This window comes from Rhipicephalus sanguineus, chromosome 10 (genome assembly GCF_013339695.2).
Source record: "Rhipicephalus sanguineus isolate Rsan-2018 chromosome 10, BIME_Rsan_1.4, whole genome shotgun sequence".
Taxonomy (NCBI): domain Eukaryota; kingdom Metazoa; phylum Arthropoda; class Arachnida; order Ixodida; family Ixodidae; genus Rhipicephalus; species Rhipicephalus sanguineus.
The window spans coordinates 38,377,812-38,403,980 of record NC_051185.1 but is presented as its reverse complement, the minus strand read 5'-3'; the positions used below and the strand labels follow the sequence as shown (position 1 = coordinate 38,403,980).

The 26,169-nt window shown below is 48.9% G+C and overlaps 1 protein-coding gene across 1 annotated transcript in view; it reads right to left on the bottom strand.

Annotated features, from left to right (window-relative positions):
• LOC119371684 (CDK5 and ABL1 enzyme substrate 2) overlaps positions 1 to 26,169 on the bottom strand; it is a 169,118-nt gene that overhangs the window by 41,015 nt on the left and 101,934 nt on the right. The window contains exons 3-4 of the mRNA XM_037642135.2: positions 25,853 to 25,982; positions 3,751 to 3,837 (exon numbers count right to left, since the gene is read on the bottom strand). Coding sequence (XP_037498063.1) covers positions 3,751 to 3,837; positions 25,853 to 25,982 — 217 coding nt within the window. The remainder of the gene's footprint in view (positions 1 to 3,750; positions 3,838 to 25,852; positions 25,983 to 26,169) is intronic.

The window sequence follows — 26,169 nt, the reverse complement described above, 5'->3', positions numbered from 1 at the left end:
AGCGTGCGCAATTACGTCACACGCCCCCTCAGACACGCGCGGACCCGTATCAACGCGTTAATCGCTCCCCGATCTAATCTACTTACTTCTCGTCCCTTCCATCTAACGCCGACTTAAATTTGTTCGTAGCTTCTTGGCGTTACCCTGTAATAGGGAGCAGTAGATTAGGAGGTAAAAGAGGAAGGGGGGTGGGGTGGGAAGGAGGATACAACACGGGGCCGAGGACGTCGATCAATCTAGACGTAATTATATAGAAAGAGCTCCGCGCGATGCTTTCGCCAGCTGGCGGCCATTTCGATTTCGTTGAGGACGGGCAAAGGAAAAGAAAAGAGGGAAGGGAGGCTACGGCCAGTGCCGATGAAACTTGCATAAGATGAAACGCTGAGAGATAGATTAACGATGGCACAGTAAAGGCGCGGGAAGACATGGAAGAAAAAAATAAGTAGAAACGTTATTACGGTGATCTTGGGATTAGTGCGCGCGTGGAGGTAATCGAAAAAGACGGCAGAAGAAGGAGAAGAAGGAAAAGTGGTCGAAAGAAGGGGATGCTTCAGGCGGGCGTGGATGAGCTGATAGCAATGGCGCCACACCTCGTGTTTTACGAACCTGTGAGTTGGAGGTGCCTGCTATTGTGCAGACGTGTGTAATGGTCTCCCGGATAAATGTATCGATCGATCGACCGATCAATCAATCAATCAATCAATCAATCAATCAATCAATCAATCAATCCGAATGAAAACTAAACAGCGACACTATATATTAGCTTAGCCTGATTAGACTGATTGCAGCGTTCTTTGAAAACTACCTTTTCAAGATTTCTTTAGTGGAAGAACGGTGTTTAGTTGTGGATAAAATTGAGGGTAAATTGACAAGTTTGTCTCTTTCCGGCAGCGAAATATGAGAGCTCGTGTGAAATGTTCATTCATTCATTCATTCATTCATTCATTCATTCATTCATTCATTCATTCATTCATTCATTCATTCCCTTTAATCTTTCCCATCCCAGCGCTGGCGCGATCGCGCTGTTTTGGCGCAGGAATTAAAGCTAATAAGGCGGCAATAGGGGCCTCATGTTTGTGATGCGCTGCAGGTAGAAACGGACCAAAAAAAAAACTGTTATTGTTTCCTCGTTCTTTTCTGGTCCGTGTCTACCTGCAGCGCATCACAAGCATGAAGAAATTAAAGCTTACAGAACTGTAGCTAGTCTGATGTCCGGTACCTTTAGAAAAATTGGCCGCGTATCTGCGTGCTTCGCTGCAAATGTCGTCTAAAGACGATAGAAGAGGCGCTGCGCGAGATATGGACGCCATCTGGCAATACGTCGGGAAACACGAGTGCTGTGTTGCGGGCTGGTAGTCCCGGCGCAGCGGGCAGGCGAAGACCGGCGGTGACCAACGCGACCGGTGGGGACGCCGGCCAGCCTGAACACGCTGTTTCGCGCGATGCGCCGAAGGAGAAGAAACGTCCGCACTCAACGAGTACTCTCCACAAACTCTCTTACTTACACGTCGCCTGGGTAAAACAGGAATGCCAGAGCGGCGCCCCCTGTCATTCGTACAACGCAATACTGAACCGAAACCGAAACACAACATGAGCTTGTGCAGAGGGCACGGAGGAAGACAAGTTTCAGCGCAGTCGCATTTTCAGCGCACCTTAAGAAACTAGGGTTGTAACATTGTAGGGCGAGTAGGGCCAGAAGGACCGTCACGACGAAAACCTGCCTCCTCAGTCGTATTCGCCTGGAACATTGGTGTGGCTTCGCGTTCCCTCCTCCGCTCCTGGCCTTTCCACAAAGCTACTGCCTAAGTACGAAGGCCCCTACCGCGTCCTACGTCAAGCATCCCCAGTTAACTATATGATTGAGCCTGTTCAATCATCTACGGACCGCCGTCGTCGCGGCCGCGAGACTGTTCACGTCGATCGACTGAAGCCGTATTATGACCCACCAGTTGTACCTGTTCCTTAGGTCGCCAGGATGGCTCCTTTTCCGCGGGGGAGTCATTTGTAACATGGTAGGGCGCAGACAAGAACGCCTGCGAAAGAAGACGACGAAGACGGTTGTTGTTGGCGCTCGCGCTTGCTCGGCTTGGACCGCTGATCGCTTAAGCTGTGGCAATCTTTTAATAAACGCGTTACTGTCTCAACGTTAAACGTATACCATCAAGGTCTTTAAAATTGCGTATCTGTGTATTTTCTGTTAAAGGAACACACCGCCTAATACTTACCGTGTGATGTTGCGCCTCAGATATGCGTAATGTTTGCTTTTTGATCAACAATGTACATAAGTATGAACCTCGTCAGCCGTTCACGATGGCTGGCCCTTGGGCAAGTGGTTCAACTTTGGCCGAGTGGCTGAATCGAGGGACGTGCCGACAAACAGAAAGACAGACAGAAGGACAGACAGAAAGACAGACCAAAATTTCTGCGTTTAAGTTCCCCAAGAAAGACTATCGTCTTTAAAATACAGTCGCAAATCTTCATCCGCGAAACCCTTCACATAGCTATTATAGAGGCCTCGGGTCAGCTTTCTGGTAAACCGCCGCAAGCCAGAAAACGAAGTTCGGCGCCAAGTAACAAGGCGACCGTCCCGTTCGTTGTTGTTTAAGCTTATATACCACGAGCGAAGCCAAACCAAAAAAATAATAATAAATTAAAAAAAAACGGCGTTTCCGCTCTTCCCAGAGGGTGTACTGCAAGTGTGCGCCCCGGTTGGCGCAGGAAGTTTTCACGCCGCTTTTTCCGCAAAAACGGCGAAAAGGGGGGAAAACGCTTTTTCTAGGAGGTGTTGACTGAGAGCAATACTCCTTTCGACGAACCCGAAGCTGCGAGGCTTGCTTTGTAAGCAGGCGGACGACTCCTTCCGCGAAGCATTTAGCTCCGAACACTCTCGTTACAGATGCGTCTTTTGAATGTATTATAAACCAGTCTATGACATACAGGGGCGTCCCAGCTAACTCGGGCCAAGCTCGCAAAAAACAGGGGGAAAGATAGATATGGCACACGTTGTTGGGCTAGTTGGTTCATATGCATGCAAAAAGGTAATAACGCAACGCTAGGCGAAGAAAACAAGAGGTACCGGAAAGAGCTCTCTCCTGTATGTTTTTTGCATAGATATAACCATGGAACCAGTGGTGTTTTTTTTTTTTTGCCTTGCACAAAGTGGTGTTTCTTTTTGTTGTTAGCACTGATTACCTAACTAGCGAAAGTAATTGCCGATATTACTAATTGTGTAATTACCTGATATTGAACGTCAAATATCTAGTGCATCACATTCGAAAGATTCACGTTCAATTGTTTCTTAGTCGGCCAAATATTTCCTAGTCATCTCTAGTACGTTTCAAAGTTGTGTCGTCACGGTGACGTCATCATCATCCACCTTTAAGTTAGTCCATCTGAACAGGCCCTATTTACATAAACTCATGTAATAAGCTTAAGGTGCACCTACATCTAGGTGCACGGGCCTTTAGCATTTCGCCGTCATAGAAAATACGACCGCTACGGCCGGGATCATTATCCGATCGCTGTAATCCGATGGCAGGTCATCATCCGACCGCCGTAACCGCTGTATCACCGCGGCAGCCATCAACTATTGAACTATTGAACCAACAAAGCGACACACTCTATGAGTAATCATTGAGGCTTCACTAAATTTTGGAGAGCTTCCGGGCAGCGAAAGCGATACGTTGTCGGTCCGTGTCATGGCGGCTACGAGAACTGTAGCGCGCATGCGTGAGCAGGCACGTGACTTACTTGGCGCTGCTGCGCAGGCTCCGTCGGTTGTAGGACAGCGCCGAGAAGACGACCACGGGGGCTCGCTTGGCGCTGACCATGTACACCCTGCGCGAAAGAGACGAGAAAAAATCGTCTTCGAGCACGGTTGAAAAAAAAAGCGAAACAGCTGCACTAACGTGAAACCTGGGGAGAGGTGCGAAGCACTAGAGCACTGCACGGGCCGTGATTTTCGGCCCGGGCCCGGCCCGGGCCCGGAACTCGTTCAAATTTACCCGCCCGAGCCCGGCCCGGTGATTCAATGCGCGACCCGGGCCCGGTCCGAACCCGAGAAAAAATTTCGCCTACCCGGCCCGGCCCGGCCCGACGGCAGCTCAGGCCCGACAGAGGCCCGAGCCAATAGTATAGGTGGTGTTGCCAGAACATAGAATCTGCAGCAAAGTGTTAAGTAGGAAATATTTAGGCTTTGATGGCGAATGTTTCGCTAACAATTCTACTTTAGCCTACGGTAATTTCGTGTAAACAGGGGCTCACGGTGGAAACAGTTGAGTGGACTTACTGAGTGCACTGAATGTTTGCTAGGCAAATGTATACCATAACTGTTTTTTTTTTTTTTGCAAATGCAATGGGGATCATTAAGAGCGTTTTGTAGCAGATATTGCACCAAGGAAAGTGATTTGCAGCATGAGTACAGTTTCGATAGGAAGTGCAATAAAAACGGAGGAGACAGAGAACAGAACGCTCTCTTCAGTTTGTTTTTATTGCGCTCTTTACTGAAACCTAAAACGTTCTAACGACAAAGGCAATAGTGCACCCGGCTTCTGGATATGTAACACCTGTCTTCATCATTGTAGCACCTCGCCACAGCAAGATAGAGAAAGAAAGCCAAGTTTTTCACCTTTTTGTAAATACACTAACCTAGTTAAAAATTACAACGAACCGTGTGCACCACGTGTACTTTTAGAAATACGTTTAGGCAGATGAATAGACGAAAAAAGCATTTGTGGTAGCATTCTTTTCATATATCACACCACTGCTACTATATACAGTGCATAAGACTTTTGTGGCATATTTTATAGATTATTTCTTCACGCGTTGTTGTGCAAAAAAATCAAATTATCTAGAGATTCCGGCTTGAAGCACGCCATCCATCGTTGCATCACATATCCCGCCACGCTAAAGTTTCTCGCACTGCATGCGCTATCCGCAGAGCTGCACATCTGCCTTGCGAAATGTGAAGGCGTCGGCAGTCGTAGTTCTTAACTTCCACCACTGGAGCAAATTTAGGACGTCTTTGAGGACCTCTGCAGAATGAACGTAGCTGTGCAGCTTATCCCTTCATTTCTATCGTTCCCGAAAGTCGTGACACTATTTAGCATCACACATAAAACTCCTCTTTGAGGGCTTCTTCTTGCAGTTTTCAGCAGTGTATGTTATGCGCGGCTTGCGCCGCGCTTTTTTTTTTTCCGTATCATAAACCTTTACGCCTTGCTAACGATGTTGTGCTGGTAGAAGGTGATCACCGGACTACGCGGGTAGCACTGGCAGGAGGTGGACAAAGCGATATCGGTCTATTTTTGGTGTTCCTTACAGTTTGGTAATAAAGGCGCAAATAAGTTTCTCAGCGCTTACTCATTGGATGCAAATGGTTTGAGGTAAAGGGACATCACCCGGCACGGAATCCGTAATTGCCTTTTTTCAAGCGTGATATTTCGTCAAGCGAATTATTTTGCCTCACGCTTTATGCTGTTTGAACCTATGCTATTCCTGCACATTACAACGGTGTTGCGGCAGTATCATGTAGATCTCACACTATACCTGTATACAGGCCCGTAGCCGGGGGGGGGGGGGGGGGGGGGGGGGGCTAGGGGCCTAGGCGCCCGCCCCTCCCCCCAAAATTTTTGTGAAGTAGGTGTTTTTACCAAACATAAATAATAAAAAATTCGGCAGATCCCACGTACCGTGGGAGTCGATGTTATGCGAAGCATGCGGCGGGTAGGGGACTGCGGCGTAACTTTTTTTTACTGAGCGGCACGTTACAAAATGACGATAAAGATTTGTATAAATTTTATACGCACACATATATATGTTGAAGAGCCGCATATGTGTTATATAACCAGTTGTTTACGGTTGGGTATGCAACGTAGGTATTACCAACAAGCGGTAAGCTGATATGTAGTGCTTATACGTGTCCCGATAACGCACGCACGTTTCACGAACGCGTGTACATGTGTGCAAGAAGTTCTTGACAGTTCTTGAACAAGCGCATCATCACCGTGATAAGTGAGCACCAGCAGCCACTCATGACTTGTTATAGGACCCGGTCGTGATCGTGGTGACGAGGGCTCTATGTGTAGTGATGTATGTGGTATAGTAGAGCTGTTGGAATTCGTGGATGCCTCGGTCATTTCATCGACAAATTGTCTGTCGGCAGAGCCGGCGACATGTCGGAACCTGAAGCCACCCATCGCGTTGGTGAGGTATAGGCCGTCGAGGCTGGTAGGCCTGGATAGTGCTACGTAGACCAAAATCAGTGGATGGTGTTTGTCGTATTCGTAGACTACCTGGGCGTATGTGGCCTACGTCGCCTAGTCTACAAAGCGGCTGTCAATCAATCTGGCATCATCCTCAGTCAGCATGAGGCTATCGCCCAGCCTCGTAAGAAATGAAGAGGACACTGCGCCGTTCTGGTGGACGAAGTGCACTTTACGGTGCGGTGATGTGGATATCATATGTAACTTTCGTTAATGTATTCCTCCAGGGTCGAGCAATACTTCAATATAGCTTGCTGAATCATATGAAAGCAAACGTCATCTTTATCAGAGTGCTATAAAAGCGGAGTCAACACTGGAACTACAGACGTTAATCTGATATGACGCCTCTATCGAAGGAGTAGTAGATATCGTAGGAGTATCATGTAGTGTTTATTGCTTTCTTGTAAAATTAGATAGCCAGCACCACAACCACAATTCACGTTGCACCGATATTACGCCTGTGTAGGCTGTTTTTCCAAACCAGTTTATAGACCTGGCGTGGCTCAGTGGTAGAATACCTGATTGCCACGCAGAATGCTTGGGTTCGATTCCTGCTGGGATCCTAATTTTCATTATTTCCATTCGTTGAATCAACGCTGCCGATGTTCGTTTTCCTTAGCGTTTTAGCATTTAAGTAACCAATGTCCGTTCTCGCCGTTCCTGGGTAGATATAAACTGTCAATCACCTGTGGCACATACCCGTACACCGAGGGCCATGGTAAACGGGTACGTGCCACACCTGTCTAGTGGAAAGTGTTTGACGACGTACGCGACAGGATTTTAATGTTATTCATGTCATGATCCGGCAATCATATTCGTCAAATCCTGTTACCCTCCTATGCAAAGTTTGGTCTAGACCAAGTTAAGGAGGCGATCATGAGAGCACCCAGACGTAGGCGGCTAGATAGATAGATAGATAGATAGATAGATAGATACGTAGATAGAAACGCTCAAAGTGCCAGAGGTTCGCTAAGAAATGCTTCGCATTTAATAGGTGTTTTCTCAAATAGTCAAGGTCTTCAGCAAGTGGGCCCCCTCGAAAAAAATTCCTGGCTACGGGCCTGCCTGTATAGCTCAGGGGACCCAAACACGCGGCCCGTGGGCCTCTCCCTAAAGGCCCGCGGCCCGCACATGACTGTCTTCGTCCCCTTTTTTCATTTCCTTTATAAGTATGTTTTTAAGCTGCACAGGGATGACAGGTCTAAAGCTTTGTTGTCGCGAGGCATCCCCTGCGGCCACCATGTGTAACCGTGAAACAAAACTCTATATTTCACAATCGGCGTCCAGATTTTAGTCGTGCTGAAGATAGGTATCGATATGTTGTTGGAATTCCGCCGCCAAATACCCTTCAGAAACGACCCATACGTGATACAGTAAAACCTCGGTGATCACGGCTCGTACGAATTTCGGGGTGATGCGAATTTTTCTGTGGTCCCGGCCATGGCCTACTAGCCTGCAATGTAGTGGAGTACGGTTGTTGCGAACCGATTTGCACCCCGCGACGTTTGATACGAACGTACGCTAGCGCACAGGTACGAAGAGGTACTGCCCTCGCTGCCGCGGAAGACGCGGCAGTCACGTGCGGGCGCGGGCATGCGCGCTGCTCGACCATCAACAGTGCGTCGTTGCGTCCGAGCATAGAGTTTATTACAATAATACCACTATGCGTCCGAGATAGTGCGTGCGAATCTGTGAGGCTTTTAGGCACCTTCGCGTTTAGATTACAGATGACGTTGACGTCTCGCTTTTTTTTCCGACGCGTTGACACGTACGACGCGTACGTGTGTTCGGGCTTTAACACGCGTGCCTGCCACGCAGACGCAAGCCATGTCCCCGCAATCAGGCGTTCTATGGAACAAGTCTAAAACTTGGGCTGCGGGTCCGTCATGAAGCCACATTAAAGGTGGACGAAGACGCCAAGAGACGAAGCGGACCGTCTTGGCGAAAGAGCTTGGCCTCTATCTATCGTGTGCAAAGCGCTTCTTAAGTCACTCTCGCCGCAGTACTCTGTTGTGATGCAGAAAAGCGTAGTAAGATTAGGAAGCGGCTACTAGCGGTCACGGGGCACAACACATCTGGTTCATTAATCACACACGCGCGCATGCACAGTATATTTACGAGTACAAGTATGATCGTTGACGTCTAAAAACTTTACTGGCAATCATTCAGAGCTGTTCATGACGTCGCTGCGGCCCTGAGAAACACTAAACCAAAACGTATGCCAACTTTCTTTTGTCGCATACTAATTTTCCACGCTTTCTGGTGATACGAATTTCGGATGATACGAATATTTTTGGTAACCCCGCGAGATTCGTATCACCGAGGTTTTACTTCGGAAAGCTCTTCTTTTAAATGGCAACGTTAGCTGACATTTGATACGACCTAGCCCCTCCCCTCCTCCCCTCCTCCCTCCCCCCTTCCCGCGCACTTTTAGCTGCGTTACTGTCCTGGCCCTTGCGGGAGTAAATTTTCGTGAATGCGGCCCGTTAGCTGAGGTGGGTTTGAGACCCCTGATGTAGCGGGAAAAGGCCAAAGTTAAAACCTTAACAAATTGGGCACACAAAGCAGGCTATGCATGTCCATCTCGCGTCACATGACCACTGGGGGCCGTGACGGAGCCACGGAAAAAGAATGTGTCTGTGTAGGAATTCAATGTAACGAGACTCCGTGCAGTCCTCTCCTTTTAGTGGAGGGCTGGAAACTTCAAAAACGTTTCCCCGCTTTGCAGCTCTGTGATCGCTCTTGCCATAAGTTATATATATATATATATATATATATATATATATATATATATATATATATATATATATATATATATATATATATATATATATATATATATATATATATATTGTAAGGAAAATAGCGCCGCTATTGCAAGGGCGCGCGCTAAGCAAGCGGGAAGACGAGAAAGACGAGGCAGAATAGAACAGCCGGCCTAGTCAACAGGCGTTGTGTCTATTTCTCTGCGTTACAATGGCGCAGCCGTCGAAAGGCTTCAGCTGTTAGCTTGAGGCAACGCGTCTTCCAGAGGAACGCCGTCAGGCTTCCTCGCTGATGGATCCCACAAGTAGACCACCGCGGCAAGCATCCATCCCACCAGCAGCGGACGGCGTCCAGGCCTCTATTGCGGTTTCGGGGAACTACTTGTCCGGTGACGTGCTACTTCGCGGCAACAATACGCACGGGCTCCTCTCGCCCAGGGACGGCGTACATGCCTCCTCGCCACCACCTGCCAATCTGTCGGCGCTTCAGGCACCGTCCAGGCCTCCTCGGCGGCTCAAGCCTCCTTCATCGACGCCGCAGTACCAGTTCACGACAAGCCATCGCACGGGTACCGGTTACCTCGGAACGCGGTTGACGCTTCCAACGGCAAGGACCCCGGGAATGCCGTCCACGCTTCCCGCAGCGACAACGGCGTACTCAGTACTCCATTGGCACCCCAGCCGCTTAGGGGTGCTGTCGAAGCTCCCTCGGACATGGGTCCCTCCTCTGTGAGTACTCTGATCGTGCCATACTCCTCGGACGTCACCACAGGCACCACGCGCGGATCGCCCGAGAGCGCCGCCGAGCTTTCCGCCACCATCGCGCGACTCCGAGTCACGGTGAACGCCTTGGCAGCGTCAATCTCCGTGCTGTGTCCTGCCGCCTTGCCAGCACTGCACTCGCTCAATGCCGCGTTGGCCACCACCGCCTCGCAAGACCATGAAGAGAGCTCACCCGAGAGCCGCAGAGAGCTGCGGTGTGCCCTCACGGAGCTCTCATACCAACTCGACTGGTTGGCGTCGTCATGCCCCGTAGTTTCGCTTACCGTAGCACCATCACCGGCTGCCTGCGAACTACCGGAATTCCGCGGCTTCCAAGACGACGCCGACAATTGGGTGGCCACCGTCAACGCTCTTGGAGCTCGCGAGGCGTGGACGGACCAACAGAAATGGTGCGTGGCCATTGACCGCCTTCGTGATGCTGCCAAAGCATGGCACAACTACGAAGGCGTGAAACAACAATCCTGGCATCAGTGGTGTGCAAGATTGATTACTGTTTTTCGACCACTTTTTCATGCCGGCGACCCCCTGCCTACCGACCCACTGTCTACCGCGGATGGGAGCTGTGAGACGCACAATCTCGACGGCGCAGCTCAGGCGTTCACAAACCTGCCCTCCCTTCGAGACCGAGCTCGCGAGGCGCAGCGCCCCTATGATGCAGCTGAGCCCAGTGCCAACCAGCCGGTCTTCGCAGACAGTTTGTGAAGGGCAGCATCTCGACCGTGCATCTGTTTCCCACAGTCCCCGTGCAGACATCATCGCGAACGCGGAAGGCCACCCGCCCGACACGGATACCGGACGTGAGCAGGACTCCATGCCACGTAGTTCAAACTCCGCGACGCCTGCTCCAGAACCTACCACACCAGACAAGGATACCACCCACAAGGCCCAGCAGTTGGCGATGCTGCCTCCACGCTTGCCAGCGCGTGAGGACATGCACATTCCAGATCTCCCAGTGCCTGACACGCTCCAAGTCAGGAAACCGGACAAGCACAACCATCAACATGCTTTCAGGCCCACCGGGACAGCTACCGCAAATTCGAGAGCAGTCACTGCCCAATTGCGCGGACGGTCACCGTGTGCTGGTTGGGATCCAGGAATCTAATGCTACCAACGCGACTAAAAACACCGAAGAATTGCCTTTAATGAAGAGTAATGAAGAATTGAGTAATGAAGAATTGCCCCTGCATTCTACTTCCCTCTCTGAGACAAAAGCACAACTAGTGGGGCCCATAAGCCTGACCTTATTGCGGAGCCCTACAACAATGGACGCCCCTGATATGGCAGCGCCGTACATTCCGCCTTGCGCGCCTGATGGGAGTGCATCAACGCGAAGCGGACGCACTTCTTCAAGCCTGCGCAGACGTGTCCGACTACAGAGGACACGGTCTGTCTTCGGCCACAGCACATCGATTCGGTCGCCCACCGTTCTTTGTGAATCTCTTGCAGTGCACTCGAAAATGCGACGTGCGAAGCGGCAGCTGCGGCCTTCCCGCAATAGCCAGTGCCGCCCGCCTGAAATAGCTGCATTTCACCGAACACAGTCGCACAAGGACCGAAACCTGCAAAGACAAACAAGGAACAGTCAATTCCGCAGTTGGATAGCCATGCAGTGCCGCAGCGTGGCCGAGTGTAAGGAAAATAGCGCCGCTATTGCAAGGGCGCGCGCTAAGCAAGCGGGAAGACGAGAAAGACGAGGCAGAATAGAACAGCCGGCCTAGTCAACAGGCGTTGTGTCTATTTCTCTGCGTTACAATATATATATATATATATATATATATATATATATATATATATATATATATATATATATATATATATATATATATATATATATAACATTTATTACTGCGATTACAGAATAACATTTGGGATATAAATTGACAAAGTATGCAAATAAAGCACAGAATAACGACATGTTAACTGTATAAGCCCCTGGTATATCTACTTTTAGCTCGCGCCGATTTAGATAAATCAAGTAGCCCCATATGCAAGGAGCAAAACAAGTTCAGTACTTGTCCCTAATAAAATTTCTTCAAATAGCTTGCCCCACATATAAAAAGCGCTTTTTGGAGAGAAAATGTGAAACATATTTATGCACAACGTATGTGGAACAAACTGGAAACAATTTTTCTATTATCAGTAAATTACTATTTTGCAATTCCTAAATCACCATGCTCGTCGGGCCAAGACTCTTGGTAAGTGAGAAAACTCTCAAAAAGACAAATGCGGGTGGCGACGCCCCCTTGAAATTCGCGCAGCAGACGCCGTGACATCTTAGATTCTGACGGCGTCTAATGAGGCCTACGTACGTAGTTCCTAATCTCTAAAAATGAAGTACATTGACTTAACATGCCAAGTGTCAGGAAATTTTGTAGAGCCAATGTCCCCAATGTCGACGACAAATACAGTTTGAAATCTGTGAAGTCAAGCTCGGAGTTTCAGCGCGAAATTTAAAAAATGCAATTTTTATCTTCAATTTCTCGTCTGATAATAAGCTTATGGCGAAATGAATGAAGTTCGAGTTCTTAGCGTACACTATCAGTCTAAAACGATTCAGTGCTTCACTATTGTGTCCATTTAAGAACCGAACAAAGTCCAAGCCCGGCCCGACCCGAGCCCGCCACCTCAAACCCGGGCCCGGCCCTAAGCCCGGAGCTTCAGGCCCGAGCCCGGCCCGGGCCCGCCGCGAAAACTACTTTACCCGGCCCGGCCCGGCCCACGGGCCGGGCCGGGCCCGGGTTTTCGGGTAGGCCCGAGCCCGTGCAGTGCTCTACGAAGCACCCCTTACAAAAAGTGTATTTAGGCAGTCTATAGACTGTCTAAACCTATTTTTAGACAGTCTATAGACTGTATACATACATTTTTGTAAGGGACCGGTGTTTCCCATAGAGGCACGTCAATAGCAATGAGAGGACGCTACAGACAGCGTTGCAGACAGCGCCCATCGCAGAAACAGAGCTTTTCCTGAGCCAACGCGCCGTCTTATTTGCCACTTGCTTTACCGTGACGGGCTACGACGACAAGAGAAGCCGACAGCCCGATCGCATAAAGTGCTTCGCACCTAAAACGGTGGGAAATATCATTTATATACGTTCAGAAGTTTATATATACAACGTGTGTTTGAAAGGAAAATGCTGACAACCACTCGTTTGTAACCTTGCGCTATACAAACGGGTGATTGTCAGCTTTCCCTTTCGGAACTAAGAATGATGGGTAGTGCACGGATTTGCCTAGTCTTCGTACTCGCGGGCTTCGAACGCACTTGTGGCTTAGTTTATTGCTGTGGTTTGGTTTTCTTTCGGATAAAAGAATGGATCGTTGTGAACTTCGTGACCAGATTTGAATTGATGAGCCTAAAAAAGTTAAAGCGGTGAAGTAGAACTGCTGACTTTTGCTGAACTTTGTTTTCGACAAAGTGCGTGCAGGCGACGCGGAGCCAAACGGAGCCGAAAGAACGAAGTTTAGACAAATCCGTGTACTACCCATCATTCACATGCTGGCTGAAGCGCCATGCGTTGACGCTGCCATAGACACTAGCGCCAGAGTTCCCTCTAGTAAGTATTGTAGGAAACTCTATGCTCTAGAACACCCGGCAACGAACCTCCCAGAGAGGCTTCTTTCCGCAGCTGCCGGCAGGCGGCGACACAAGTTTATGCATACGCCATCTTGGCAGAGGTTAGCTGCCACGATGGCGTACGCATAAACTTGTGCTCAAGTAATTGGTGATCTGTCCATCGTGGGCTTGTCGGTGATCAGCCAATTCAGATATGACAGTCTGATATTTTATCGAAGCCACTTGCCATTTCACGTTGCAACATTTTTTGTTGCCTGGATATGAACACGTGACCATGTTTGTTACTTGTAGCAACTGAAGTGTGGCGCGCTGCTAAGCACGTGGATGAAGGTCGAATTCTCGGTATGGAGGAAGGAAACAATGAGGAAGGAGCAATGAGATAGATAGATAGATAGATAGATAGATAGATAGATAGATAGATAGATAGATAGATAGATAGATAGATAGATAGATAGATAGATAGATAGATAGATAGATAGATAGATAGATAGATAGATAGATAGATAGATAGATAGATAGATAGATAGATAGATAGATAGATAGATAGATAGATAGATAGATAGATAGATAGATAGATAGATAGATAGATAGATAGATAGATAGATAGATAGATAGATAGATAGATAGATAGATAGATAGATAGATAGATAGATAGATAGATAGATAGATAGATAGATAGATAGATAGATAGATAGATAGATAGATAGATAGATAGATAGTGTACGTCAGGCACGCACACGCAAAGCTTCGTTTGTCCTCGTTTCTCCGATAGGGCTCCTGCATTCTTTTTAAAGGTTTCAACCGAAACGAGCACGTCATTGTATGTTTACGAAGGAGTGCCGCGCGCAACTCGTGTTTGTTATCCGAGCGCAAACCATGCGCGCGGTGAGCCAAAGAACCATCGCGCACGACGCGGTCGTCGCCAATCCACTTAGTACGCTGCGAGTTCAAGGACTCGACTCGCTGCAAACGCCAGCTGCCTTCCTCGAGAGGGCCCTTGACGCGACATTCCCAACCACTAGTTATTACACCGCACCGCGGTAAGGCAGCGGCATAAAAAATTAACGCGTAGCATTCGCCATTCGCGAAAAGAAAGAAAGAAACAAAAAAACGCCATCCATCTTGTAAGGCGTGCTTGTTTTCGCCCTCTCCATGTTTCCAGACACGCCGTCTGCTCGTGTTGGGTCGGCTACGTCTCGTCTGGTCTCGCCGAATCTCGTTTCGTCTCGTTTACATACACGCGTACGCGAAGGCGTGGGAAAAAGAAAAAAAAAGAAATCGCCCGCGTCGAAGTATAAACAGAAGGCAGGGAGGACGCGACCTCGCACGCGCCTTCCGCGTAATTGCGTACAGCGCAATCGAAAGCAGCTGGAATACATTTAACCAAATTAATTGGACGCTATTCTGGACACTGCGTACAATAATTTGGGCATTACAGAATTTCTACATACTTTTCAGTACCGGGTGCGGAAGATAGCCCAAGTGTGACTATAGTTGGACTGTGTTCAGTCCGAAAGTCAGTTTTCAGCGGACAGCGCTAATCTGTTCTTACCATTGCAGGTAATCGTCAATAATGGCTAGTCTATATGGCTGACATATCGACTGTTGGAAAGTGGATTTTAGATGATATTCTCAGGTCCGTTCCCGGCAGTACGAGCTCGACTTGCAACCTCATAGTTCCACAATTGTTGGAATATTGCGTCCCAAAACCGCGACAGGATTATGAGGGACGCCGTAGTGGAGGGCTTCGGAAATTTTGACCGTCTGGTGTTCTTTAACGTGCACTTAAATCTAAGTACACGGGCCTCTAGCTTTTTTTGCTTCCATCGAAATGCAGTTGCCGCGGCAGGGATTCGATTCCGCAACCTTCCGGTCAGCAGTCGAGCCTCATAACCACTAGACTACCGTGGCGGTCGGTACAGCAGATCTGTGTGGCGGAATGAAGTCAGCTTCGAAAATTGTTGTCAGTACCCGTTAAAGAAACGTCTTCGCCGTGTCGCAAATGGCCGCGGTGCTGCACGGAACTACGAGGCTTACACGCACGACGACATTGGGAAGAAGACCTCTGCGTAAGCGTCTATATATATAGTTAGTTACAGGCAGAGGAGCGGCTCGTTACATGCATGAGCGTCTCCCCCTCCTTCATCACGCTTTTAAAAGCTTCACGCGTCAGTGCGCGGGCGCTGTGGGTTTGTTTTTCTCTTCTGTCTTGGCTCGACGTTCTGCGCTCCAGAAATGCGGAAAAAAAGCGCGCTTGGAAATAAAATGAGGGAGAGAAGGAAACAGCAAGCAGAGAGACGTTTTCTTTCAACTCAAACGCGGTGCGTTTCTTGTAAACATCTGCTGTTCTAGGCAAGGCCCACAAAAACTATGGACACTTGAGAGAGAGAGTGAGGGAAGAACGAGTGAAAGGGGACGGTTCAGCGTGGAGGCTTGTTTACGTAACCAAGTGGTCGTTATCATAATTCAAGTCCGACACAACTGCGCACGTGTCGAAACACGCGTACTAAGCTAACCTATACCATATAAACAAGTTGAGACATTTCGCTTAACAAGGTGTGGGTTCGAGCTATAGTTGGTACTCCATGGTGAACACTTCTTGCGCAAAATTTCTTAGACAACGGACGTGCCTGTTTCGTCCGTTGTATAAAAAAATATTGCGCGAGAAGTGTCGACCATGCGACATTTTGGTCAAGGGCATGATTAAGCAAGATGCCCAAGCCGACGTTAAAAAAAATTAATAAACTATAAAGCGTTCCGTTGCAAAACCATAATCTGATTACAAGACACGTCTGTGTGCAGTGCGATATTGCGAGTAAATTTTGGTCTCTTGTTGGGGATGGTTCTTTAACGCGCATTAAAATCCAAATGTGCGAGCACTCTTGCGTTCTGTACGAGGCCAGAAATGCAGTCGCCGCGTACAGAAATCGAACCTGCTACCTATGGCTCAGCAGCGCAACGCCATGTAGTTATAATGTTAACGCTGCAGATGGCTTAAGCACGATGGACTAAGATGGCCCGAAAGAAAAAAGAATGAAATTATAAAAAAAATTAACTGGCGTAGAAGCGATGATCACAGTAGAAGCGGTTCTTCTCTAAATATCGACTTTAGCGCCCGCTATGAGCGTTCCTCTTAAGAACCGACTACACTGTACAATGTTTGTTCCGTATTAATGCACGTTTTTGATGCATACTTCCATTATCTTTACGGCGATGCTGCTTAAAGGGGCACTGACAAAAATTTTGGCCTCACATTTTTTTTTTTTTTTTGCTGCAATGTGTTGCTGGGGGCATGTTAAGTCATAACACGGCACATCGTTTGCTGCAGCGCGCGACAGATGATTAATTACAGGCTCCTCATTACCGACCAGTTTCGGTTTCAAAAACTACAAGCCTCCGGGTGCAACTATCACCATCTAGCGGGTGCAGCGCTCGATCACGTCAGCACACAGAACTGTGACGCACTTCCACGCGGTTCGCGAGCAGCCGCCGAGAAGTAGGCTGCTGGAGCGAATGCGGCAAAAAAAAAAAAAAAAAAAAAAGCGGCTATGACGTCATCATAACTTGTTGCAGCGTGGTCACGTGAGGGAAGTAGGGGGTCACCGAGGGTCACCTTTGAGGGTGTCAATAGCCCAAGGGTGTCGATCGCTCACGCAAACTTCAAAATTCATTTACTATACCTTCCAAGCTACATTCGCTGTTGATATTTTGCAGATATACGCATGTTCACGGGAATCGATCCCGCAGGCTATCTCGGCCGCAAAATTTTGTGTCAGTACCCCTTTAAGCATAGAAATTTGTCCTTGTTACCGAGAGTACAGCCGTAACGAGAGTACAGCCGTACAGCGAGAGTACAGCCGTAAACGCTAGGACACTGTCAGCAATACATTTTCGTGATTAAATTTATGCCCGGTGCAGTTTAGAAGGTGTTAAAGAATGGTGTGTAAATCGTGATACACTCTTTTAAGAGGAAGAAAAAAAAAGCATGCGTAACTCTTCCCGGTGAGTCCCGAGAATTGCCAAGTGTATGACTTTCATTAAGGAGACCAATGAACTCCCTTTGGAGATCACTTATACTTTCGTCGGAGAGTCGTGGCACCCTAAAGAGAGTTAACGTACGTGCCTCTTTAAAGAGAGTTATACACGTGACAAGTAAGGACTCAACGAAAAGAGGAACACATACTTTTTCCTTTTCTTACAGTGTAGGCTGTATGCTCGGCGTATTACCATATGAACGTTACAAGATGAATGATGCTCGTTGAAAGGCCCCTTTGAACACTTTTAAGTACAAATGCACTTATATACCGAGGGCGAACGGCGGCGTGGTCACGCAGTTCCAAGCGAAGCAACCTCCGAGATTCGCCCTAAGGCCGAGAGACGGCGTCACTATTCCATCATCGGAAAGTTTTTAAGGGTTTCGCCTTTAGGGGCGCTCCCACGCAGCATCCAATAAAGCCCCTGAAAAATAACTCCCAATAGGAAGAAGAAGAAGAAGAAACATTTATTTATGTCATGCCTTGGAGTGGCTATAGGGTGGGTGGTGCCCCTCTTCCAGGGCCCCACTGGCTACAGCGGCTCGCCGGGCCTGGTCAAGGGTCGCCAGTTGGCTTCCCATTTCCAGTTCCGCGAGCCGCGCCTCCCACGACCAATTCAGGGAATCGTTACAGAGGCGAGATGGCAGCCTCCGGACGTTGTGTACACTGATATGTTATGTGTTCCAATGTCGGTGTTGCACCGCACCACGGACATTTGTTGCTGTATCTGTGAGGGTACATTCTGTGTAATCTGTGTAAATGTGGGTACGTGTTTGTTTGGAGGCGACGCCAGTCCCGTGCTTGTCTCCTGTTTAGGTTAGGATGAGGTGGAGCTTTAGTTCGCCTACCTAATCTTTGAAATTCGAGGATTTCTCTTGGCGCGCCAGGTGTCGAAGTGTCCTCCCGGGTGATGTGGTCCGCGGCTCGGCCTGTCATGCCTCGAGCCAAACGGTCCACCCGTTCGTTCCCCTCAACTCCTGAGTGCGCCGGGCACCAAGTCACACCATGATCCATTGTGAGGGCCGTCCCCAGTATGCGTAATACGGAGTCCGGTAAGACCCCGCCAAGGAAAAGACGGCAGGAGTCCTGAGAGTCCGTCAGAACAAATGCCGATTCGCCCCTGGCCTCCGCTGCGCGTATGGCCAAAGCTATGGCCGCGGCTTCGGCCGTTGCAATTGATCTCGTGCGAATGGACACTGCAGTGGTTGTTCGCCTTTGGTTAGTCACAACTGCAGCGAAAGCAGGGACCATATTTGCGCTTCGATGGTAGGGACTCGCGTCTGTAAAGTACGTATTAGGATCGTCCCGCCGCTTTTGTAAGGTGACCGCCCGGGCGCGTCTCCGTGTGGCGTGATGGATTGGGTGCATGTGACGGGGGATCGGGGCCGCGTGGATCCTCTCTCGGAGTTCAGATGGCAGTAGCGTGGTTTCATCACCGCAGAACTGTGGCGAGAGTGGGTAGTGTAATTTATGTAAAACCGAACGGCCCTGAGGAGTCCTGTTAAGTCGTTCACGCTGAGCCATTAGCGTGGCCGCTGCATATTCCTCGTACGTATTTGCCATGCCCAATTCATGCAGTCGGGCCGTGCTTGTGTTCTCAGGCAGGTCGAGTGCCGCTTTACAGGCGATCCTGATTAGTTTGTCTACTTGTTCGATTTCGTGACGCCGCGTAGTTTGGAAAGGCAGGGCATATGTAATGCGACTAATAACAAATGCGTGTACTAATTGCATAGTGTCTGCTTCAGTCATACCCTCTCGGCTACGGGCAACTCTGCGAATAAGCCCCGTTACGCTCCGGACCGTGCGTCTGAGATTAGAGAGCGCTATGCTTACGCTGCCTGTTTCTTGTATGAGCATTCCAAGTACGCGCAGGTGGGATACCCGCTTGATCGGCTCTCCCTCCAAGGTGAGCTGCAGCTCAAAGCCCTGGTTGCGCGGGTATGCCTTGGTCTTATGTGGATGTACGCCGATTTTGCTGGAGCGCACTTCATGCCAGCACGGCTCATGTAAGTTTCAATGGTGTTGATGGCCCGTTGAAGTGTATCTTCTCGGTTGCCGTATGAGCCTTTGGATGCCCAGAGCGTAATATCATCCGCATAGATGGCGCAGCCAAGGTCTTGGTCTTTCTGCAAGTCTAGGGCCATTTTGCGTAGTCCGATGTTGAAGAGCATTGGTGACAATATAGATCCTTGAGGTGTGCCTTTATCCGGTAGGCGATACGGTGCAGAGCGTGCTGAGCCGAGTCCTATTTGCGCCGTGCGGTTGGTGAGGAAATCTTGAACATAGTGAAAGACCCTCTCCCCACAACCAACGTCGCGTAATCCCTCTAGTATTGTCGTGTGGGAGATGTTATCAAAGGCCTTTTGGACGTCGAGTGCAAGTACGATTCTATCCAAAGTGCCTGGTGGAGGGTCGAGAACCTCATCTCTCAGCGGAAGGAATACGTCCTGTGCAGAGATTCCCCTGCGGAAGCCGAACATAGAGTCAGGAAGGCGGTTGTTTTCTTCTAAGTAAGCTTCAAGATGGGTTAGAATAACGCGCTCGAATAGCTTGCCCATGCACGACGTGAGCGATATGGGTCTCAGATAATTGAGCTCACGCGTCTTTCCTGGTTTTGGTATGAGCACAATATTCGCCGCCTTCCATTCAGATGGCAGTTTCCCACCAGCTTTCCATACCGTATCATTGAAAAAGTCGACTAACTGTTTCAGGGCTGCGTCACTGAGGTTGCGTAGCATAGCGTTCGTGACTTGGTCCGGTCCGGGTGCCGTGTTTCTCTTGAAAGTCTGGGCTGCTGCGTAGAGCTCGGAGAACGTGATCGGGGCATCCAAGCGCGAGTTCTCCTCTCCTTGATATTCTCTCGCAACGGGTGGGGTTGCCTGTTCCTCCCGGTGTACATGTTTTTGATGTGTTCGATGAGTTCCTCCTCCGAGCCTTGGTATTCTCCGATAATTCGTCGCATGACATTTGCTGTCTCGGTGCGTGTGCTAGTTGGATCTAACATGCAGCGAAGAATGGCCCAAGTTTTCTTTGTACTTAGGTTTCCTCTGAGGGAGTCGCAGAAACTGCGCGAGTTCTGGTTATTTAGCTCCTTCGCAGTTAGCCTTTTCTGCCAGCAGGGCTATTCGGTGTCAAAGTTTGCGATCCCAATAGGAAGGCGCCGGCTTGCGGAGGGTGGCCGCTGAGGAGGCTTGCCGGGAACGACAGCGCGCGTTCGTCCGATAACGGCAGTGCCAACGGAGAGCGGATCCTGCCGTCAGGGCTAAGCGAGCAGAGGAAGAATGACTGAGTCGACTGCTCAACCTTACGTCAGGAAAACAGGACACAGCAGCCAAACGGCAACAACGTAAGGAAAATCCCAAGGTGACAGCCAGGAGAAAACCCACGTGAAACGCCGGCATCTGAGCCGATCTCGAGGCGCGGGCGCGAAAAACATAGGTACATGGCGCGCGTTGCACCTCCCCAGCATTCACCGCCCACAATTCTTTTTTAACAGGCGTGCACACGCTCACGACGCTGACTTGCGTTTGGCTATCTCTTCAGACGGCTCGGCAGTCACGTACACGCCCGAAGAATCGCGCGCGGCAGAGCCAACTATCACCGATTGCTTGGATTTGCCGCGTAAACGAATGCTTCAGATATCCAAAGACTGTCCGATTTCGCCCTTCGACAACACCCCTTCCCCCCGCTGCTTTCACATTCTGGTGCCAAGCCGTCTGAACGGGCAATCAAACGCAAGTCGGCGTTGCAGAGTCGTTATCGATACGTCCGTATCATATCGACGACTGCGGTTTGGCACGGATGTTCGGAGCAATGTTCAGGTCTTCGATACAATGGCACTTTAGTCCTATAGAAGGGGAACAGGATCTGTCCCTGAAACGGGCGTACGTTATTAAACAAAATAAAAAGAAGGAAGTGCACTGATAGGGAAGAGAGCCGTTTTGCCAATTACGTTTGCGGTTCTCGGAAAAACGCCGCAGTTATCGGCTCGGCGGCGTGCGTGCTGGCTTCGATACACGGACTGGAGAGGAGCGTATAGATAAAAAGAAAGAAAGACACGGTATGAGCTGGCAGAGTTACGAAAGAAAAAACGAGGTCGTGGGGAGAATTCTACGAACGGCGGCTGTTACGAGTCACGTATGGAGAAAAGAAAGAACGCCGAAGTGTACATATATCTATATATACGTCTTGGCAAAGAGCAGCAACAGGAGCAGACGTATAGAAGCAGACGACAATCGTCGCGAGATAAAAAAAGCAGAAGACAATAAAGATGGCGACTGCCTCGTCGTCTGCTACGTGACAGCTATATAGCGGTTTGGCGTTCCAAGGAGCCTGAGTCACGGTCCAGCTACTACGGCGTTGTGCTATACCAGTTGGCCCGTGATCCCGGAAGCAAAACAAAAGGTTCCTTGCCCGCCAAGTAAACTGAACGGTTGCATCCCAAGTGCCGGCGTGACTATTTCTCTCTCTCTCTTTCTCTGTTGCGTACACTATAAATAGGTTACAGCCGCGTTACGTACGTTTACGACGCGACCTCACTCCTTCCATCAGTCACGCCGGGGTCTATCGGCCACGTTAAATAGGGACAGTTGGCACGCTACGATGCCCCATCGCCTAAGCACAATACGCGCGATGTGCGCATGCGCTGAACTTGGCGCTAGCTTGCGTGTCGTGAATGCGCGTAACAAGGTGGAAAGCCTGGCGAGGCGTCACAGCGCAATACGAAGATGCGCGTTGCGTCGCACTTTACAAACGGGACACATTACGAAGCGGAACAGTCTTGGAATAGGCAGTCGGTTCATCATGAACGTTTGTTAGTTCATGATGAACCAGATTTCATCCGATTCGCCCGCGTATCCTTTCTTTTGTAGGCTCGGAAGTGAAAGATTGCGGCATTACTTGCGACCAATAGGGAGGCGGCATTTGCGTGACGTCAACGTGTACGCCATATGGTTTTACGATTCGAATGCTTTCGCTGTGCTTATGGAGATAAGCAGACGCAAATAAAGCGCATTTTTTCACCGTTCTACTTTTACAACAGAATGGCAGCCTCGATGACGTCAATGCATACCCACGATAACTAGAAAAACCCACGATGTTGAAGCCGCCATGTTGAAGTATCAGTACGGTGGGTAGCAGTGTTCGTGACGTCACGTCAAGGTTATCAGCATACCGGTTCTGTCGTTATTCAGGCACAGAGGCCAATATCGTCCCGACCGAGTCTTTGACACAAGCTGCGACGACGCCATCGCAGCCGCCATGCTGTATACAGTACCACCACGTTAAGAAGTTACGCGATATGTCACGCGAACACCATCGACAGTCCGCGTATTGTAACATCACGTGCCACTGGAACGTCCATATATAGTTAGCACCTGTTTACGAACGGTTCCGCCTGGCACCGTTCCACGTACGTGACGCTGAAATAAGAACCAGTTCTGAAAGACACGTTGTCACGCAACTGTCACGCGTCTACTCTATTATTACAGGGGGTAATAAACCATAACTCGCGCTAAGAATAACAGCTCCAGGAGGGGTAAAAATACGCTCACGACTTGTAAACCAAGAAAATCACTATACATATATACACTCAAAACAGCGCGCCACTTTTTTTTTTTTTGCGGGTTCTGATGATAAACATTTCCGGAGCGATAAAAAAAAGGGGTAAAGTAACGTAGGGAAACATGCGAGATCGACAGACGCATGTTCGGTTTCCTAGACTACATATTGGGAAGCGGTTCACGATATGGCCCGTTTCCTACCCTAAGAAGGGGGAAGTGGTTTAAGATGTCGAAATGAAGCAAGGACGAAAAAATGCGGGACGTTTTCACTAAGTTACGATTGGAATCCAGCGTGTTTGGCCGAAGAAGCAGCAGCCAAGAGACGGCGACGGGCGGATCCGGAATACGAGCAAAACCTTGCCACTCTGAATACGTTGAAATCGCTGTCCCTGAGCCACGGTGTAAGAAACTGTGGCGGTTGCTATGGCGGCGGCTTGGCGGTTGCTATGGCAACGGCGCAGCAGGGGTTTTTTTGTTAACGGACGCCTTACTCCCATCTTTAAACAGCTTCGCTATTAAAATTCTGGAGGCGACCTTAATTTTTTACTTAAGTGTCTGGTAAAGAAACTCGCACGCCGGCGTTCGTGTGTCCGGTGTATTCCTCGGGTTAACTGCGCTTCGCGCGCCGCCGGAACGGATCTCAGAGGCCACATTTGCGGTGAAGCGATAAACAGCATGCAGGCCGATTCGCTCAGTGCAGCGGCCGGAGTCCTTACGCCAGCGTTTTGTTTGGGTTTCGCCAGGTCGAATACTAAAGGAGTGAGCTGCTATAGCCTTTACTTAATTGCAAAAAAAAAGACCTGCTAGCCTTTACTTATACTGCTTATGTTATAGTATAACATTCCAATATGTTGCTAGCGCGCTCACTGCTTCGCCCTTGCGGCAAAACTGTGACTTTTCGTTATAGGTGAAGCAGAAGAACGCTTCTGCAAACCCAGCTTGCTTACCGTGGTATATGCTTCGCATTACCATACACGACAGTGTGTCGTGTATACATACACGCACACGCGCTTCTTTCTGTATTTTCATGAGACAGTCACAGGCCCCATGACAATGTGTAACAGTACAATATGGTGTGATGCTTGCAGATTATATTCATTCACCGAAGAACATGCGAGTATAGTGCTTGCGACATCGCCGATTCTGTTGTCGGTTCTATAGCCGATTTTATTATTTTGCAGTCGGTGTTAGTGAACGTCGATTACCCGTGACATAATCCGGAGTCTCACCAGAAATGGCTGCAAAAAAAAAAGAAAAATAAAGAAAGATGGATTTTTTGTTGACAAGTCAATGGAGGCGACGCTGACGCGAACCCACTACGCCTATGCTCGCTCAACAAAGATGCAGCTGCGCTCCACGCATGGAGAATGAACAAGAGATATAGATGCAGTTGTATGGACGCAATTCGGTTGAAGGCGTTGACGTGAAATTCCTTTTCGCAAGCATCTGCTGGCTCGTTCCGCCACTTGCGTCCGCACGACAATAAACTATTATAGATGAGCACTGTGCTCTTTATAAGTGATTCGCGCCCTTTGAAGAGCTTTTTTTGTCCCATAGCAATTAACCGTGATCTCGCTTAACTCTGAATACGGTTTGTGCCCTTTAGGGAGTCTATATGTCGCACTATAATCATCTGGATTCACTCTAAAGACAATTTTATACGCTTATGGGAGTATTTTTTGTCGCAATACAGTGGTCATCTCGATTCACTCTAAATACAATTTTGCACCCTTAGGGGACACTGTTTTGTCCCAGAACAATAAAAGTCATCTAGCTTCACTGTAAATACAGTTTTTCACCCTTGGGGGAGTCTTTTTTTATCCCATAACAACAATAATATGTCATCTGGCTTCCCTCTAAATACTATTTTGCACCCTTTAGGGAGTCTTCTATGTAGCACAATAATCATCTGGATACACTCTGAAGAAAGTTTACACCCTTATGGGAGTTAACCGGACTGCTGTCTGGTTAACCTTCCTGCCTAATCCCTTTTGTGTTCCTTCCTTATGGAAGCATTTTTTGTCCCAAAACAGTGGTCATCTGGATTCACTCTAAATACGATTTTGCACCCTTACACTATAAGAAAAGATCGAGTAAAAAGGGCGTCTTTTTGTCCCACAACAATAATCGTCATTTATTTTGCCTTCCTTTCCTTGCACTATCGCCGCGCGCCCGGCACTTTCCGGTCACGAACGATATGCGCGCTATCAGCGTGACATAGCATTCTTGGCAGGAAAGTGGCCAGCGCCGAGTTTTCAAGAAAGGAAACGCAAGCAAGCCAGATGACGATTATTGTTGTGGGACAGAAAGACGCCCTTTTTACTCGATCTTTTCTTAGAGTGTAGAGGACACCGTTTTGTCCCAGAACAATAATAGTCGTCTAGCTTCACTATAAATACACTTTCGCTCCCTTAGGGAATTCTTTTTTATGTCAAGCAATAACAGTCATTCATAGCTTCACTGTAAACACAGTTTTTCACCTTTGGGAGAGTCTTTTTCATCCCAGGAAGCCAGATGACAATAATATGTCATCTGGCTTCCCTCTAAATACTATTTTGCACCCTTAGAGTAGTCGGTTCTCCGACTCCCCTAAGCGTGCAGAACTCCACAGTTCATCGGTTCTCTATTGCATCAATTCCAATTCCACTCCACAGAAGCCCGCGGTCGGGAGTCGAATCCGCGAGCCCGAAGCTCAGCAGCGCGACGCAGCTGCCACTGAGCAACAACCGCGCGGCGTCCGATGCGGCGCCAGGTTTCTCACGACTGCGTGATATCTATGCAGGAAAAAACTCTATATATAGTAATAACGCGCTCGCTCGTTTATAACCGGCGAGGTAAACAAGACGGCCGTAGCAGTACCGCATGTACCCACCTCTCATCCCGCACGGGTTGGTCCCGGCTGTTACTCTTGGCGATGACCTTCTGCTCGAAGGACGAGTGCGAGCTGTCCGAGAAGCTGCCCGACGTCTGGCGGCTGCGAGTGGACGGCGCCGCCACGCCACCTGTAGTCACGGCGATACGAAATGAAATTAAAGAAAAAAAAGAAAGGAGTTAAAGACCAGTTTAGAATAACAGAGAGCCGAGCTAGTTGGTAAGTATTCATTCTAAAGAGACAGGGCGTGCAAACACGGACTCAAGAAAGAAGTCAGGACACCACAGAACTCCACAGCTCATCCTGGTGTCCTGACT